The 18331-nt window shown below is 44.0% G+C and overlaps 1 protein-coding gene across 1 annotated transcript in view; it reads right to left on the bottom strand.

Moving 5' to 3' along the window:
- The window catches only part of OS9 (OS9 endoplasmic reticulum lectin), a 160024-nt gene that overhangs the window by 5548 nt on the left and 136145 nt on the right, over positions 1-18331 (bottom strand). The window contains exons 13-14 of the mRNA XM_082246758.1: positions 15915-16082; positions 3624-3733 (exon numbers count right to left, since the gene is read on the bottom strand). Of these exons, the coding sequence (XP_082102884.1) occupies positions 3624-3733; positions 15915-16082 (278 nt within the window). The remainder of the gene's footprint in view (positions 1-3623; positions 3734-15914; positions 16083-18331) is intronic.

The following is an 18331-nucleotide window of genomic DNA, read 5'->3' as shown; positions in this document are numbered from 1 at the left end:
CGCAGTAACCAGGACCTACAGGGGGACCCCCCGCCAGCCAATCGAACACCAGCCAGCTGCAGGAACCTCACCAAGCCCCCCCTTCCCCCCTGCACGATCGGTCGAGCGCCGCGGAAGGCGCCTTCCCCGGCGGCTAGCAAACGAGGTCCCAGCCCCATGTAGGCCCAAACAGTCCCCCACTTGAAGGGGGGGTGGGGGGGGTGTCACAACAGGACAGAGGGAAACCCACCAGGAGTGCGAGGGTCCGACCATCCCAGGGAGGGGGCCCGCGTCCACCCCAAAATCCGCCAGGGAAGGGGGGGGGGGACGTTTACTCACCATACCAGGAACATAGGCGGGCGCCATCTCCTGACAAGACCCCACGCCACTGAAGTGGGGGGGATGGGGGGGGCTGTCGGCCAAATAGGAACGCTGTGGCATAAGCCTAGACCCTGTCGTGTGCTTCCTGGCAAAACGTTTAACTCACTGGGCCAGTCCCCGTCCAGTGGGACTATGTCTCGGCCGACCCAGCGCGGAACTAAGGCCTGCACGCGCTCAATGGCCAGACTGGGGTGACCACTGGATCTAGATTATCCAGCCTGTCTTAGTTGCTTGAAGATCGCACAGTAAAAAAATCCAGAGAAAAAGACTAGCTAAAAAAAAAAAATCAATATTAAAAAAATACTTATGCCAGGACCAAAGATCCCAGCAAGGAATTAGGTCCTTACTCCTGACTAGGCAGATTAAAACGGACATCCTATGCAGGAAGAGAGAGGGTGTACCCTCCAGGACTGTGTGAGGAAGATTGGCAAAAAATCAACCAATTATGGGATGGTGTTAGGAAATATCAATAATCAGATATTCCAAACAAAACAGTCCATCGAATCATAATAGTGCTGTAACCACATTCCAAATGATAAACCATCCCCGTGAAACACAATGTAGTGATAAATCAACTCAAAATAGTGCTAACAACAATGTGACAAAATCTTCTCCAATAAATAGTCCATCAAATTATGTCCATGTGATGAAAATATATATGAACTCTTGTGATGCTTTGTGGATAGAACAAAAATGTATAAACCACGTCCCAACCAAGAGAATCCACGTGAGTATGACTCCCACCACCAGCTGGCTGTACTTCTTACCAGATGAAGATTATCTATGGCAATCCAAAATCGTGCACATTCACCCTCGTTCAAGCTACTCTATGGAGCCTCTTACCAAAAATGGGATGAATATGGGCGTATGGATGTACTCTTCTTCTATCAGAACGTAGCAGATAGCTGATTGGATGGTCTATTCTCCCCGGGTCTAATACTGATGGATCTTCTAAATTTTCTCCGCAATGAGCATGTAAATAAATGCAAAGGGACTGACAATGGTGTATTACCCCTGGTAAATTTATTGAACATAGGCAATTTTACTTACAGCAGACGTTGTATAGTCGAGCATGTAACAGAGCCTGGGTGATCCCGCGTCCGGCTGCAGCACGGACGACTTGGATGACGTGTGTGACGGCGCGACACGCCTCCTCTTCGACGCGTTTCCTCTGACAAGGCTTCCACTGGGATAGGAGGGCCTCCTATCCCAGTGGAAGCCTTGTCAGAGGAAACACGTCGGAGAGGAGGCGTGTCGCGCCGTCACACACGTCATCCAAGTCGTCCGTGCTGAAGCCGGACGCGGGATCACCCAGGCTCTGTTACATGCTCGACTATACAACGTCTGCTGTAAGTACAAATGAAGTACATTATATATGAACAAGAGTTCATATATATTTTCATCACATGGGCATAATTTGATGCACTATTTATTGGAGAAGATTTTGTCACATTGTTATTAGCACTATTTTGAGTTGATTTATCACTACATTGTGTTTCACGGGGATGGTTTATCATTTGGAATGTGGTTACAGCACTATTATGATTCGATGGACTGTTTTGTTTGGAATATCTAATGATTATTGATATTTCCTAACACCATCCCATAATTGGTTGATTTTTTGCCAATCTTCCTCACACAGTCCTGGAAGGTACACCCTCTCTCTTCCTGCATAGGATGTCCGTTTAGCGCACCAACTATTTATCACATATTTATATTTATCACAGTATCTTGGTTGCAGCTTCATTTTTACTTATCAGCGAACCCTAATTTTTAACAATTATACCCTCCAGGACTGCCCATAGGCAAAGCCAGAACTTTTTTTCTGCCTAGTGTCCTACTCCTGTAGGGGGCAGTATAGCCCTACTGACATGGATCAGAGAACTGCGTCCATCAATGAACGATAGAGAAAATTACTACAATCTCCTTGGGCACCAACCTAGAAAACTACATAGCTAAGCTTTTAAGGGTCATACAGTGGTATAAGTTTGTGAACAGGGAAATTTGCATTAGAAATGCTTTTCTACCCATACAAGTCAATAAACAACTGGCAGGGAATACCTGATGTTCCAGTCAATATATTAAATCCTGTTGCAACTGCATCCAGGGAGGTAAAAAAAAAAAAAAAAAAAAAAAAAAAAAAAAAAAGGGTACACTGGTCAGTACTTTCATGGCTAGATCTTCTTTTCAAATGCGCAGTTACCTGGCTTTAATGTTTCAGAATCACAACCAAAAACAAGAAGGGAGAAAGGGTTTTTCTTCTTTTTTTTTTTTTTTTTTTTAAGAACAGTCAGAACTCCTTAACTCTGAACTTGTTCCGGGGTAGGGATTTAGCCAGTCAGAAGCATTTATACAGTGCCTTGCAAAAGTATTCACCCCCTTTGACTTTTTATCCATTATGTTACATTACAGCCTTTAGTTCGATTTTTTGTTAATCTGAATTTTATGTGATGGATCAGAACACGATAGTCTAAGTTGGTGAAGTGAAATGAGAAAAATATATACATAAAACCATTTTTAGAAATCGAAAACAGAAAATTGGCATGTGCCTATGTATTTTCACCCTTTGTTATGAAGCCCATAAAAGCTCTGGTGTAACCAATTACCTTCAGAAGTCAAATAATTAGTGAAATGATGTCCACCTGTGTGGAATCTTAATGTCACATGACCTGTCATTACATATACATACCTTTTTTGAAAGGCACCAGAGGCTGCAACACCTAAGCCAGAGACACCACTAACCAAACACTGCCATGAAGACCATGAACTCTCCAAACAAGTAAGGGACAATGTTGTTGAGAAGTAAAAGTCAGGGTTAAGTTATAAACAAATATCCAAATGTTTGATGATCCTCAGGAGCACCATCAAATCTATCATAACCAAATGGAAAGAACTTGGCACAACAGCAAACCTGCCAAGAGATGGCCGCCCACCAAAACTCACAGACCGGGCAAGGAGGGCATTAATCAGAGACACAGCACAGAGACCTAAGGTAACCCTGGAGGAGTTGCAGGTTTCCACAGCAGAGACTGGAGTATCTGTACATAGGAGGATAATAAGCCGTACGCTCCATAGAGTTGGGCTTTATGGCAGAGTGGGCAGAAGGCATTACTTTCAGCAAAAAACAAAATGGCACTTTTTGAGTTTGCGAAAAGGCATGTGGGGAACTCCCAAAATGTATGGAGGAAAGTGCTCTGGGCTGATGAGACTAAAATTGAACTTTCGGCCATCAAAGAAAACAGACTATAAAGTAGTACACATACCAGCAAGTTGAAAAAGATCTCTTTTAGGTTCTTTGTATCTTCCTCTGAAAGCCAGTGTCCATCATCATCTTCTCCAAAACCCCCAGTTAGGATTTTTATCTCTATTTTGCCTGACAGAGAAATAATGGGTAAATCTGAAGTAATACATCACAAAAATTATTTAATGTTTTTACATTTATATATACATACAGTATCTCTCAAAAGGGAGTATATCCCTCATGTGACCACACTGAAGAAATCATACTTTGCTACAACGTAAAGTAGTGAGTGTACAGCTTGTATAACACTGCAAATTTGCTGTCCCCTCAAAATAACTCAAGACACAGCCATTAATGTCTAAACCGCTAGCAATAAAAGTTTGTACACCCCTAAGTTAAAGTGTCCAAATTGGGCCCGTGTCAATATTTTGTGTGGCCACTATTATTTTCCAGCACTGCCTTAACCATCATGGGCATGGAGTGCACCAGAGCTTTACAGGTTGCCATTGGAGTGCTCTTCTACTCCTCCATGACAACATCACAGGGTTGGTGGATGTTGGAGACCTTGTGCTCTGCTATCTTCCATTTGAGGATGCCCCACAGATACTCAATAGGGTTTAGGTCTGGACATGCTTGGCCAGTCCATCACATTTACCCTCAGCTCCTTTAGAAGGGCAGCGGTCGACTTGGAGGTGTGTTTGGGGATGTTATGTTGGAATATTGCCCTGTGGCCCAGTCTCTGAAGGGAGAGGATCATGCTCTGCTTCAGTATGTCACAGTACATGTTGGCATTCATGGTTCCCTCAATGAACTGTAGCTCCCCAGTGCCGGAAGCACTAATGCAGCCCCAGACCATGACACTCCCACCACCATGCTTGACTATAGTCAAGACACACTTGTCTTTGTATTCCTCACCTGGTTGCCGCCACACATGCTTGACACATCTGAACCAAATAAGTTTGTCTTGGTCTCATCAGACCACACGACATGGTACCAGTAATCCAAGTCCTTAGTCTGCTTGTCTTCACCAAAGGGTTGGTGGGCTTTCTTGTGCATCATCTTTCAAAGAGGCGTCCTTCTGGGACGACAGCCATGCAGATCAATTTAATGCAGTGTGCGGCGTATGGTCTGAGCACTGACAGGCTGACCCCCACCCCTTTATCCTCTGCTGCAATGCTGGCAGCACGCATACACCCCCCCAAGGGTGACCTCTGGAAAAGACGCTGAGCATGTGCACTCAACTTTGGTCGATCATAGCGAGGCCTATTCTGAGTGGAATCTGTCCTGTTGAACCGCTGTATGGTCTTGGCCACCGTGCTGCAGCTCAGTTTCAGGGTCTTGGCAATTTTCTTATAGACTAGGCCATCTTTATTTAGAGCAACAATTCTTTTTTTCAGATCTTAGAGAGTTCTTTGCCATGGAGGTTCCATGTTGAACTTGCAGTGACCAGTATGAGTGAGAGTGATAACACCATACCTGCTCCCCATACACACCAGAGGCCTTGCAACACTAATGAGTGACATGACACCTGGGGGGGGGGGGGTGGCTATTGGGCCCAACTTGGACATTTTCACTTGGGGGTGTACTCACTTTTGCTGCAAGCAGTTTAGACATTAATGGCTGTGTGTTATTTTGAGGGGAGAGCAAATTTACACTGTTATAGAAGTTGTACACTTACTACTTTACATTGTAGCAAAGTGTCATTTCTTCAGTGTTGACACATAAGAAATAATAATATATTTACAAAAATGAGGGGTGTACTCCCTTTTGTGAAATACTGTATACATGCAATCTCTGTTTAGCAAGATATCTAGGCCAGGATCTTACGGCAGACTATAGGGATACAAGGAATTAATTTGCAGGCCAAAAAGCAGTACTTTTGTGGGCTTTCACCTCAGCACTGATGCTACCATAGATACTTTTTGGATCAGGCTCATTTAGGGTATTTGCTTAAAATGATTTTGTATCAATGCCAGGCAAGGTAAAAAAAGGTCCCCCTTCTCCCTAGTCTTTCCATCCTATCAACACAGTGGCATTCAATTTGCTGGAGCTTACATGGGGCTGAGGACTCTCTCCACCCACATGTGACAGTGTAGGACCAATCACCATCACCATCATCACATAAAAACAGATGAGAGGCACATGCTCTGCCATACCCAAGGACAGTGGGGTAGGCACTGTATACCCAGAAGTCCCAGGTCTTTCTAAAATTTTCTGAAAATATTTAAATTTCTTACTAAATATGCAGGTTTATCTTCCTGCTTTGCAGTGCTACACTGGGTTGTACCTCTGTGTGGTTATAGACTGTGATAGTGGCTCTAGGAAGTATTGGTATCTAGCACAGTACATAATAACAGGTGCCAACACTTCAAAGGATAGGCACATGCCTTCCTATCTGGTTTTTATTTTTACTTGGAGACTTCTTACTGCTCCTCTCATAATTTAAAGTGGTTCAAAAGGAATTCTATGCACGAAGGTAAAAAAAATGTCTGCATGCAGCTCTCTGCTCCCCCTTATATGTGCCTGAGCCTGATTTGGATCTAGCGATGTGCTCGAGAGTAGGGATGATCGAATGGTTCGGGTCGACCATCGGTTCGACCCGAACATTGGCTGTTCGGAATTCTACCACCAGAACTGCCCAAAATGCAATGGGACAGGAACTGGGCTTTAAAAGCCCATGATTGGCCCAGAAACATCAGTAAATGTGATTGGAGTGACTACGGGGTCCAGAGCCCAATGAGGAGTGAATATGCCCCCCAGTATATAACATACCCCCGCCAAAACTCTAGCACTGTAATACAGGGGCTGTGGAAGAGAGTGGAAGCATTTGTGTTGCTCCAGTGTCATTTTGCAATTAGTGTGAGGAAAGGGATATGCAGTGTAGTTAGGGTACTACATACCACTATAGTTCGATTCAATAATCTAGTTTCTGTAGGGAAAGTTTTAGGTGTCAGGGTGACCGTAGTGTAGTTTAGGGTGAACTGACTCTGCTATGCCAGGGTGACCCCACTATGGAATCCAAAAACACCATTTTGAAGCCCTAAAACCCAATAAATGCCCCTAAAAAGTGCCTAGGGTTCTGGGTCATGCCCCAGGGACTATTAATCACACAAAAAAAATAGTTCTTAAAAATTGTCGTTTTTGATAGAGTTATATATATATATATATATATATATATATATATACATATATATATATATATATATATATATATATATACATACATACATACATACATACACATATATATGTGTATATACGTATATATACCCCTATACAGAAGTGGGGATGTCATGCCTGCCTCCAAAGACGCCCAAAAAACGCCCAATAAACGCCTGAAACAAAAACGCCCAGGTGTCAAAGGAGGTTAACACCATCCCTGCGCTACTGAAATTCTAAGAAAAATTATCTTTTTTTCTGGTTCTGGACATGCTAGAGCTGAAACTTCACAGGTACACATTTTAGACCCTCCAGACACTAAGTCAAAGAAATCTCATTTTTTTTTTTTTTCAATAATTTTTTCAATAATTGGCTCTCTATCAAAACGACAATTTTTAAGAACTTTTTTTTTTTTGTGTTATTAATAGTCCCTGGGGCATGACCCAGAACCCTAGGCACTTTTTAGGGACATTTATTGGGTTTTAGTGCTTCAAAACTGTGTTTTCTGATTCCAGAAGGTCAGGTCCCATTGATTTCAATGGGGTTCTGGAATCCGAACCGAACTTCAGAAAATTCGGGTGTTCTGGCCGAACCAAACTTTACAAAAGTTCAATCATCCTTGAGAACAGAGGATCTCTCCATCTACTGTCAATTACAGATAGTGAGGCAGCGGGGGGGGGGGCGTCCGAGACACAAACAGCAGGCTTCGGAACAAGCACACACAAGTGCCCCCATAGCAAGGGACAAAGGAGGACCTGGGCTGCTCTGCGCAAAACTATTGAACAGAGCAGGCAAGTATAATGTGTTTATTCTTTAAAAAAAAAAAAAAAAATGAAAATTAAGCATTTAGAATCCACTTTACAATTTACACAGTCTGGGGAAATGGAAAAATGGGATTTTTGACTTAGCGTAAAATCCATTTCTCTGATGTTCATCTGACAGCTCTTTAATCTTCTTGACCATTGGGTTATACTGCCCCCTATAGGAGTAGTACACTAGGCAGGAAAAAGCTTGACTATGCCTATGGGGCAGTCCCAGGAGGTATACTCCCACTCTCAGCTATTGGCACTCAGTTTTTTTACAAGCAGCGTCAGAGGAAAGCCAAATACAGAGGGGTGGGTGCTGTGTCAGCCAATGAACATCAGCCAAATGGATTTTACGGTAAGTCAAAAACCCCATTCTCTCTTTCGTTCATTGACGGACACAGCTCCTTAGCTTCTTGACGTCCCAAAGCAGTGTCAAACATGAGGGGTGGGAATAGCAAGAAAAAATTCCCAAGGCTAAACCGTAGCCAACCAGGTAACATGGAGCTCAACCATAAACAACTGGCGCTCACCTGAAAAAACAGTACACCCTTAAAGAGGACCAGGTACTCTAAACAGCAGCCTGCAAAAACTTGCGGACAAAATAAAAAAGCATGCGCAGATGCCCACACATTCTCCTTTTAAAACTTTGTGAAAGTGTGCACAGACGACCAGGTGGCCGCCTTGCAAACCTGCAACACTGAAGCCTGATGACTTAAGGCCCAGGAGGCACTAAGTGCTTGAGTAGTGTGCCTAAACAGGGAAAGGAGGAACCTGACCCCTAATTGAATGGGCCTAAATCACTGTCTGTCTGATCCATCTGGAAATAGTCACAGCAGAAGCGGCCAAACCTTTCCGAGGTCCCTCCGCGAGTACAAATAGTGAGGCTGACTTGCTAAAAGACTCCGTAGCTGTCAGGTACACTCTGATTGCCCATAGCACATCCAGGGAATGCAAGGCAATTTCCTTAGAATGCTTAGGCCTGGGACATAGGGAAGGCAACACAATGTCTTCAAATGGAAATCAGACGACCTTTGGAAGGAACGACGGGCAGGGACGAAGAACCACCTTATCTCTGTGAACCACCAGGTAGGTTGAACAAAAAGGACAACGCCACCAGCTCAGACACCCTGCGCGCCTAATAGGCACCAAAAAGGCAACCTTCTGGGTCAACGTAAGCAGGGGAGCCTTCCGAAGACTTTCGAAAGAACGTTTCTGAAAAACTGACCACACCAATTTGAGGTCCCATGGCGGCAATGGAGACCGCACTGGAGGAGCCAAATGTCAAACTCCCTGGAGAAAAGGTATGCATCAAAAAATGTGTGGCCAATGGACGTTGAAAGAAAACCGCCAAGGCCGAAACCTGGCCCTTCATGGTACTCAAGGCCAGGCGATGCGCAACACCTCATTGGAGGAAAAGGGGGAACCCCAAGAGACTCACACCATGCAAAGTACTTCTTTCAAATACGATGGTAGATCTACCAAGAGGTAGATTTTCTAGCCATTAACAGCGTAGGAATCACCGATTCAGACAAACCTTCATCCTTCAGCACCTGGCTTTCAACAGCCAAGCAGTTAAAGCCAGCAACTGTAAAGCAGGATGGAAGATTGGCCCTTGGGACAGCAGATCTTCCCTGAGGAAGTCTCCAAGGAGCATCGGCAACCAGCCATACCAGATCGGCGTAACCAAGACCGCCGAGGCCAGTCCGGAGCCACTAGAATGAGTGACGTCGGCCAGAGGATCCCGAGAGTGCCACAAACCTCTGTACCTTCCTTGAAATGTGTACAGCAGAGGGCTGCAACAAATTGGTCTGACCACCTTAGAATGCCGGCTACTTACACTTCTTATGCCCCCTTGGTGACTGACAGATCACGGCCAAAGCATTATCCGATTAAATTTGTACCGGACACCCCTGAGGATGAATTGTCCCATGATCCAGATAATGTCTGATCGCTCAGAGATCCAGTACATTAAATATTAAATTGGTAGCCTAGACTCCTCCAGAGTCCAGACCCCCTGAGCACAATCTGTGCTGAGGTCACCTCCCCACCCGGACAGGCTGGCATGCGTGGTAACAACCATCCAGTTCAGGGGGGGGGGAATTTTCCCTAACGAAGTGCTGGAGAACGAAGCCACCTCTAGACCGGGGATTCTTGTCCCATTTTATCAGAGATTATTTCCAGAGATCTCGTGTTGAACTGTGCAAACGGAACTGCCTCGAAGGTAGACACCATCAGGCCTAGCACCCGCATGTAAACCTGGAGAGATGACCGTCTGGTGGACAACAGAAGCTGAATTGCCTTGCGCAATGTATGGAATTTTTCCAGAGGAAGAAACACTCTGGCTGAGGCAGAGTCCAGAGTCAGACCCAGGTAGTCCAGTCTTGTGGATGGAACCAGAGCAGACTTCTGAAGGTTCAGAGTTTGTAGCGTAATATCCAAGTTGTCAGAGCGTTCGGAGGCTCCGCTCGCAGAACAACAATGTCCAGGTATCCCCTGCTGAAGCAACAATACTAGCACCGGTGCCAACACTTGTGAAAATCAGAGGAACGGAAAGGGGAGTCCAAAGGGTAACGTCACAAACCGATAATGCTCCTCACACACAGCGAAGCAGGAGGAAGCGCTGGTGACCGCCACATATTGGAATGTGAAGGTAGGCGTCCTTGATGTAGATAGAAGCGAGAAAATCCCCTTGATGTAGGAACATCACTACCGTGCAAATGGACTCCATTCGGAACTTCTGTATCCGCACAAAGCAGTTTAGTGCCTTGAGGTCAAGAATTGGACATACCTTGCCTTCCTTCCTGGGAACCATAACGAGGTTTGAGTAAAACTCCTGAAAACTTTCCCAAGTCGGAACCGTAACCATCACCTTGAAGTAACAAGTATTGCACTGCCCCAAAGAGACCCCCTAAGCGATCTGGGGACAAGTGCGGATTGGAAGGGAAGAACCTTTCTGGAAGAGAAGACCGAAATTAGATCTTGTAGTCGGATCGAATGACTTTGTGGATCTACTTGTCCTGTACCAGGGAGGTCCACGGATCCGGAAAACAGCAAAGACATCCCCCCACTCCAGATACGGTAAGGGCGCCCCTTCATGCAGAGGAAGCCTTGTCCGCAGGTCTGGAAGAGCCCGCACTTTGCTCACCAGACCAGGTCCTCTTGGACCTGCAGTGGAGGCCCTGAAGGGCTTTGTTCTCTTGTCTTGAGACCCTGAGTGACGAAAAAAGGCATGAGCAAAAAGAATGGCCCACGTCTACAACAGGGCTCCTTGCCCTTGGTAGCCTGCAGAAGAAGAAGAGTACTCTTTCCCCCTGTGAGACCCTTACTGATGTTATCCAAAGAAGCTTCAAACAGGCGATCCCCTACAAGGGGGAGATCAGATAAGGCCTTCTTAGAAGTCTGGTCCACAGACCAGCATTTCAATCAGATAATATGCCGAAGGACCACTGCTGATACAGACAACCTAGAATCAAAGGAGCCACATCCAAAGAGGCATCACAGATAAAACTGTAACCCCTGGATCAACTGACCTGCCAGCTTCGCAAAGACAGGGGGAAGTGGTTTCCCCTCCAGGTCCCGGGGTAAAAAGTTTAGTCCACTAGATCAGAGTTTGCGACACCAGGGCAATAGCAAATATCAGCCGAACCGACTGTGAACATATGGCGGGCCAGAGCCCCCGCCCTCCTATCAACCCGATCTTTAAAGGCCGGGATGTCTCAACCGGAATTAAGGTAGCTTTATTTAACCTGGAAACCAGCATGTCCACCACAGGTGGGACCGTCCACTTTTTAAGCAGGGAATCCTCATAAGGATACCGCATAGCAAAACACTTACGGACCACAAGAATGCGTTTTAGACAACCCCACTATTTTATGACAATGTTGTCAAAAGTAAGCAGAAAAGGGGGACACCCTCGCTGCTTTGAAGAGGCCTGTGGGAGCCAAAAAATACCGGCGCCTCAGACGCAGCATCCTCCATTTTTAAAGTTTCACGCACTGACGCAATCAGTGCATCCACCAGTGCTTTTTCATGCACGCTATAGGCGCGTCCGCAACAGATTCAGGATCTAATGAGACAGGAGAGGGCGGGGGGGCCCTATATACTAAGCTCACCCGGAAAACACAACAATCAGGGACGGGCCACCGACTGCGATCCCGCAGAGGGGACTCCGACAAAGGGCCCATGAATGGACCGCCTACTGGATTCCGCAAAAAAACAAGGGGAGGGGGGTCGCCCTCTGAGCCTCTCCAAAGAGGCCGGCATAACAGAAAATAGCCCCCTTAAAAAGGGGGCCAGCCACCGTAACGCAGACGCACAGGCAGGGTATCCCGATGGTTCCGCAGTGCAAAAAAGGGGCAGGTGCCCTACACAATGGCGGCACGGCTGCCATCAAAAAAATAAACCCCCCCCCCCCCCCACAGAGTCACCACTTCCAAGGGAGGCGCCAAGCTGGCCCGTATGTTCTAGTAGACCGCAAGCCGTGGCCTAAATTGTTACACGGATCCCAGCCAGGCAGATGCCCAAAAGAAGAGCAGCGGGAGGAGGGGAACCAATGGGTCCCACATCCACCCCAAAACCCTCCAGGGGAAGGGGGGGAGGAACAGCTACTTACCATACCAGAAACAGGGTGGGCACCGCTCCTGACAGCCCAATCAGAATAGGGCAGGGGGGCTGTCGCCCAGGAGGAACGCTGGAGGAACTATGTGCCCTGTCCAGTGGGGCTACGTTGCGGCTGATCTAGCGTGAGGCTGAGGTCTGCATGTGCTCGCTGGCCAGACTGGGGGGAGGGGAATCTAGATTATCCAGTCCGTCGCCCACACAGGAACCAATGAACAGGAAGAGGAAAAAGTTAAATTTAAAAAGGAAAACAAATTGCCAGAACCAGAGATCCCAGCAAGGAATTAGGTCCTTGCTCCTGACTAGGCAGAAAAAGGAAAAAAAAAACAGTGCCTATAGCTGAGAGTAGGAGTATACCCCCTGGGACTGCCTCATAGGCATAGTCAAGCATTTTCCTGCCTAGTGTCCTACTCCTGTAGGGGGTAGTATAATCCAATGCTCAAGAAGATAAGGAGCTGTGTCCGTAAATGAATGAAAGAAAAAAAAAAAAAAAAAAAAAAAAAGCACTATTTCTATACAGTTAGATTTTTCTCTCACAGGTTGCTTGCTATTGTTAGGAGCTCAGTAGAAGTAAAATACCTATAGCCAAGTAAAGGGAGGAGCTAAAAAAATCTACCCGTACAATACAATTATAAAAACATGTAAGCCTGACGTCATTTCCAGTCCGCGGCCAAGACCGGAAGCCTCTGTATTGCAGCGCCATACCACTTGCCTACTGATGCTACTACATGCGGTTTTTCTATGAAAAGAAATTATATTTTCTCCCCTGATGTCTGATGCTGGTTACCCATAAGGACCATAACAGCCTGCCTTAAAGGGACCACCACAGGACCATTCACGTCCATATTGGAGACCCTGCTACCTATTGGTACAAACACTCTTTAAGAGTCTTGGAGGTGAGCGGCCATTTCACTCATTTTAGGATATATGCTCACCACCACATGAAAAGCAGTTTCCCGCACCTTGTGAATGTTCAGTTTTCCGCACACCCGCAATTCTTTGCACATCAGCACTTTTTTTATGGAACTTTTGTTTATTCATGAACATTTGTCTATATCTACATATACATCTATATCCATCTATCTAATATATATATATATTATATATATATATATTTTTTTTTTTTAAATATGCTTTTACCCTCACTTTTTGAGCATTTGAGTGTATTCATTTTTTGCATTTCTTGCCATCTATACATTTTTTTCCCGGTATTTTCATATAGTCACAATTTATTACACAGTCATCTGTTTCTATTACTGTGTATTTACTATCACTTCACCTCTGATCATACATTGTTGGGGGTTTTGATCAGTTTATCATCACTTGGCACTTTAATTCACTGTCACTTTTGTCTTTTCAGTGACATTTGGTTGTTATCATTGGATTATTTCTTTGCTGCTATCTATTGGAGTTTTTCTCACACATGTTTATGCATTTCTATGCACTTTTGGCACATGTGCACTTTATCACATCACTAATATTTATTTGAGGTCACTTATTTTGCTATTGATGTGTATATTTTAAGTGTGTTCTCTTATCAAGTTTTATTGGGGATTAATTAAGCGCAGATTTTATTGATTTTTACTTACTTTGATGTATGTGGTGACACTATACAGAATTGGCTGCTATTTCTTTTTATTCCCTATCCATACTCTATATCTACTACTCGATTTTTCTATTACATCTGGTATATGGTCAAGCGCTTAGGTTTTTTTCCATTCTCATTATAAAAACATGTAAACACTGAAAAGTCATGTTAAAAATAAGGCTCCGTTCACATGTAGGCGTTTTGGGGAGTTTTTCTGCTCTAGGATCAGCTCTCAAAACGCCCAACAAGACAAATCCTATTCATTTCAATGGCCCCTGTTCACATCTGAGCGTTTTGATGCTGTATACAAAACGCCCAACACTCAAAAAAGTACATGAGCTTCTTTTTGGGCAGATTACAGGCGTTTTCCATTGGTCTCTATTCAATCTAAAATGCCTGCACAAAAATTGCGGCAAAATCGCGGTAAAAAACGCACGAAAACGCTACGCTCAGGTGTGAATGTAGCCTAAAGTGAATTCAAGAACAAAAGCGAAGCAGTTAAAGCATATACGAGTACTATAATGCCTAGTAAAATATTTTACACTCCAGGGTCCTACCCATGTACAAAGAAACTGACTTAAAGTGTGAACTTCACACTTAAAAAGGGAAATTCCGCTTTATGCCCTCGTCTTCTGTTTTTGGCACATTTTGAGGGAGCAGGTAACTGGTTTGACAGGAACCCAATCCCGGTTGGATTGCCGCAACAATGCACTGGAAGTTCTTCCCCCTGCCTGCAATCTTTTGGGACATGTCACAGGTCCCAGAAGGCTGCGGGACCATTCACAAAGTGCAACGCAGCTCGCATATGCACAGTGGGCAGCCATCTGTAAAGCTGCAAGGATCCACCGCTAGCTGCCTACAGAGCCAGGGACCCAAAGACCAGTGAACAAACAGCACAGTGCTAGACCCCTGGACAGGTGAGCGTCTTTTTTTTTTTAAAAGTCAGCAGCTACAGGGTTCGTAAACTGTAGCAGGTTTTTTTCCTTTTCAAACAGGAAAAAGAACCGCTTTAATGCCTCAAGATTCCCCCTCTCCCCTATCCCTCTTCTTTCCTTTTCTCCCATATATCCCCCCTTTAGTTCATTCCCTCCCTCACTAGCACATAAAAATGTTTTCAAAAACGTGGTACTTTCCAAGGGATTGTCTTAAGGTATGCCTTAAGATGTATTGCTGTTGCTAGGCACGCTTCGGCCTGATCAGGTCTCCAGCCTATTGAGCACAGCCATAAGACTAGCTCTTGCATATAGGGGCACAACTGCTGCTGGTAAGTTACTAATGCAATGAGCCTCGTTCCTGCTGCTGGTTCGTTACTAATGCAGCGAGCCTCGTTACCCTGCATCTACACATTTTGCTCACCTCCTTTTGTAGTGGACATGGGGGAACGAAGGTATATTTTTCTGATTCTCTACCTGTTCAGCAGGTATGCACTGCTGGTATTGCCCACTCTGACAGCAAGAAGGCGTGATTGTTTAATTGTTCATGTTTTTTACCTGACTGTCATGCTGATGCAAACCTTTTAATAAAGAAAAATTAAAAAAAAAAAAAAAAAGGGGGGGGGGCCGCTTTAATGACAAACCAGGTATTGTAAGCATCACAAGCTGTCTACACTTTACTAGTAATGGCGGTTTTTACCCTTTGGTGAACATGTCAGGTCAAATGTAGTATAAATTGGCTGTGAATAGTTACAAAAAGATTTGAGCTAGGAACAATTTAACTTGACTAAAAACTGGTGAAAGACAGTCACACAGCATTAAAATAAAAACTAAAATGATCAGTTTCAACTTTGCAATGCAACTGCTTATAAGAAGTCAAACATGAAGGAAGAAGAATCAAGTCAAAAGATTCAAGAAAGGTAGGGCATGCATAGATTTCAATAAAAACGTGTCTCAGTCTGAAATTAGAGAAAAAGAATGATTTAGGGAAAATGTCAACTGGAAACAGAATATCCCTAAAGAAAAGCTAGCCAAGAAGCAGAAAAGCCAGACATTAGACCATAATTAACATATTACAGAGAAAATCAAAAATAGCAAGGGTTAATAGAGAAGCACCAGAATAGTCCTATATTACACTCCACCTGACCAATTCTGCCTTGTGCATACACAACCAAAAGGGAGCCAGACTGACGAGAGCAACACAAGCCTACCTTGTGCCTTTAGGCCCTCCTTTTCAAGCAGGTCTTTAACAACATTTTCAATGAGTTTCATCTGTGGGTTTTCGCTGCTCATTTCTTTCAACCTCCTCTCGGTATGCTCAGAGCTGCCCCTCCGTATCTTAGTGACCCTGACTTTTACACGGCCATCCGAACGGTCATCTGATATGAAGAGGTGACAGGAAAAATTAACCCATCTGTTTACAAATAATTAAACAGGATAGCCACACTCAGGTAATGGCCGTTCGGGTGAGTCAAGGCCACATCCAGATTTGTATTCTATCAATATCTGTTCTCTCTCAGCAGGGCCGCATAGAGGTCTACTCTGATACACTAAGGGGCAACAAATATCCACAAAACAGCTTTGTACTTACTGAAAGGAAAACCTGAACACCGTTATAGCCAACAGACAGATTTCCAATATTCCAAAAGTAGACAATAGTAGGAAATTGTTGGCCTTATTTCTAAAACTTGTCCCTTATAATCACTTTCTTCCTTACATTTATACTGTGCTTAAGGAATAAAAAGAAAATAGAAGTTGATAACTGCTATGGGGTAACACACTTCTCTGAGATCTCTTAGCCAATATGACCAACGGTGTGCATATTTATCAAAATACTGCCAATACTTTCAGGATGCTACACAAAGTGTTTAAACTTAAAGCATCTTTAGAAATCAGTACCTTAAACCAAATAAAACTGTATAGTATATGGTTACTACACTCTCTATAAGTAATTTTTTTTTTTTTTTTTTAACAAACTGGACAAAACCTGAAAAATATATAAATGTACTTTAACCTACAAGAAACACCACAGGCGGTTAGTGCGCCTCCATACTTTAGAATCTGCCTTTCTTCTGTTCATTCTGAACACAACATTCCAAAGCAATGACTCCCCCCGCCCGTAGTCACAGGGGAAGGGGCGAGCAGGGCACTAAATGTGTGTAACATGTTCCAAAGATAAACTTTAAGCCAGCAACAGCATTTTTTTGGGGGGGGGGGGGGGCAGCAACACCCATTATCGCCTTTATGCCATTTCGCAGACACTCAAAATATATATATATATATATATATATATATATATATATATATATATATACACATACACACACACACATACACACACACATACATACATACACACATATATACAGTGCTTTGCGAAAGCAATTCGGCCCCGAACTTTGCAACCTTTTGCCACATTTCAGGCTTCAAACAAAGATATAAAAACTGTAATTTTTTGTGAAGAAACAACAAGTGGGACACAATCATGAATGGGCAAAAATTTCAGTCTCTCGATGTGCAAAACAGCTCGAGCTCAGTGAGGTTGGATGGAGAGCGTTTGTTTACAGCAGTTTTCAGTTCTTTCCACAGATTCTCGATTGGATTCAGGTCTGGACTTTGACTTGGCCATTCTAACACCTGAATATGTTTATTTGTGAACCATTCCATTGTAGATTTTGCTTTATGTTTTGGATCATTGTCTTGTTGGAAGACAAATCTCTGTCCCAGTCTCAGGTCTTTTGCAGACTCCATCAGGTTTTTTTCCAGAATGATCCTGTATTTGGCTCCATCCATCTTCCCATCAATTTTAACCATCTTCCCTGTCCCTGCTGAAGAAAAGCAAGCCCAAACCATGATGCTGCCACTACCATGTTTGACAGTGGGGATGGTGTGTTCAGGGTGATGAGCTGTGTTGCTTTTACGCCAAACATAACGTTTTGCATTGTTGCCAAAAAGTTTGATTTTGGTTTCATCTGACCAGAGCACCTTCTTCCACATGTTTGGTGTGTCTCCCAGGTGGCTTGTGGCAAACTTTAAACAACACTTTTTATGGATATCTTTAAGAAATGGCTTTCTTCTTGCCACTCTTCCATAAAGGCCAGATTTGTGCAGTATACGACTGATTGTTGTCCTATGGACAGAGTCTCCCACCTCAGCTGTAGATCTCTGCAGTTCATCCAGAGTGATCATGGGCCTCTTGGCTGCATCTCTGATCAGTCTTCTCCTTGTATGAGCTGAAAGTTTTTATCTTTTATATCTTTATGTTTGAAGCCTGAAACGTGGCAAAAGGTCGCAAAGTTCAAGGGGGCCGAAAACTTTTGCAAGGTACTATGTATGTATGTATGTATGTATGTATGTATGTATGTATGTATGTATGTATGTATGTATATATATATATATATATATATATATATATATATATATATATATATATATACACATACACACACACACATATACACACACACACACACAAATGCGCACAGTATATAATCTCTCTCTGTCTCCCATCTATATCCATCTCTACACACACACACACACACAAACTGCTTTTTTATCGGTTTTAGGGGGCAAGTTCTAGTGTAGACAGTTAACTAACGGTTGTCTGTATCAGTGCTGGGGAATACAT

This window comes from Pelophylax lessonae (assembly GCF_965119305.1).
Source record: "Pelophylax lessonae genome assembly, chromosome: 2".
Taxonomy (NCBI): Eukaryota; Metazoa; Chordata; class Amphibia; order Anura; family Ranidae; genus Pelophylax; species Pelophylax lessonae.
The sequence above is the reverse complement of the archived record's forward strand: the minus strand, read 5'-3'. Positions and strand labels throughout refer to the sequence as shown.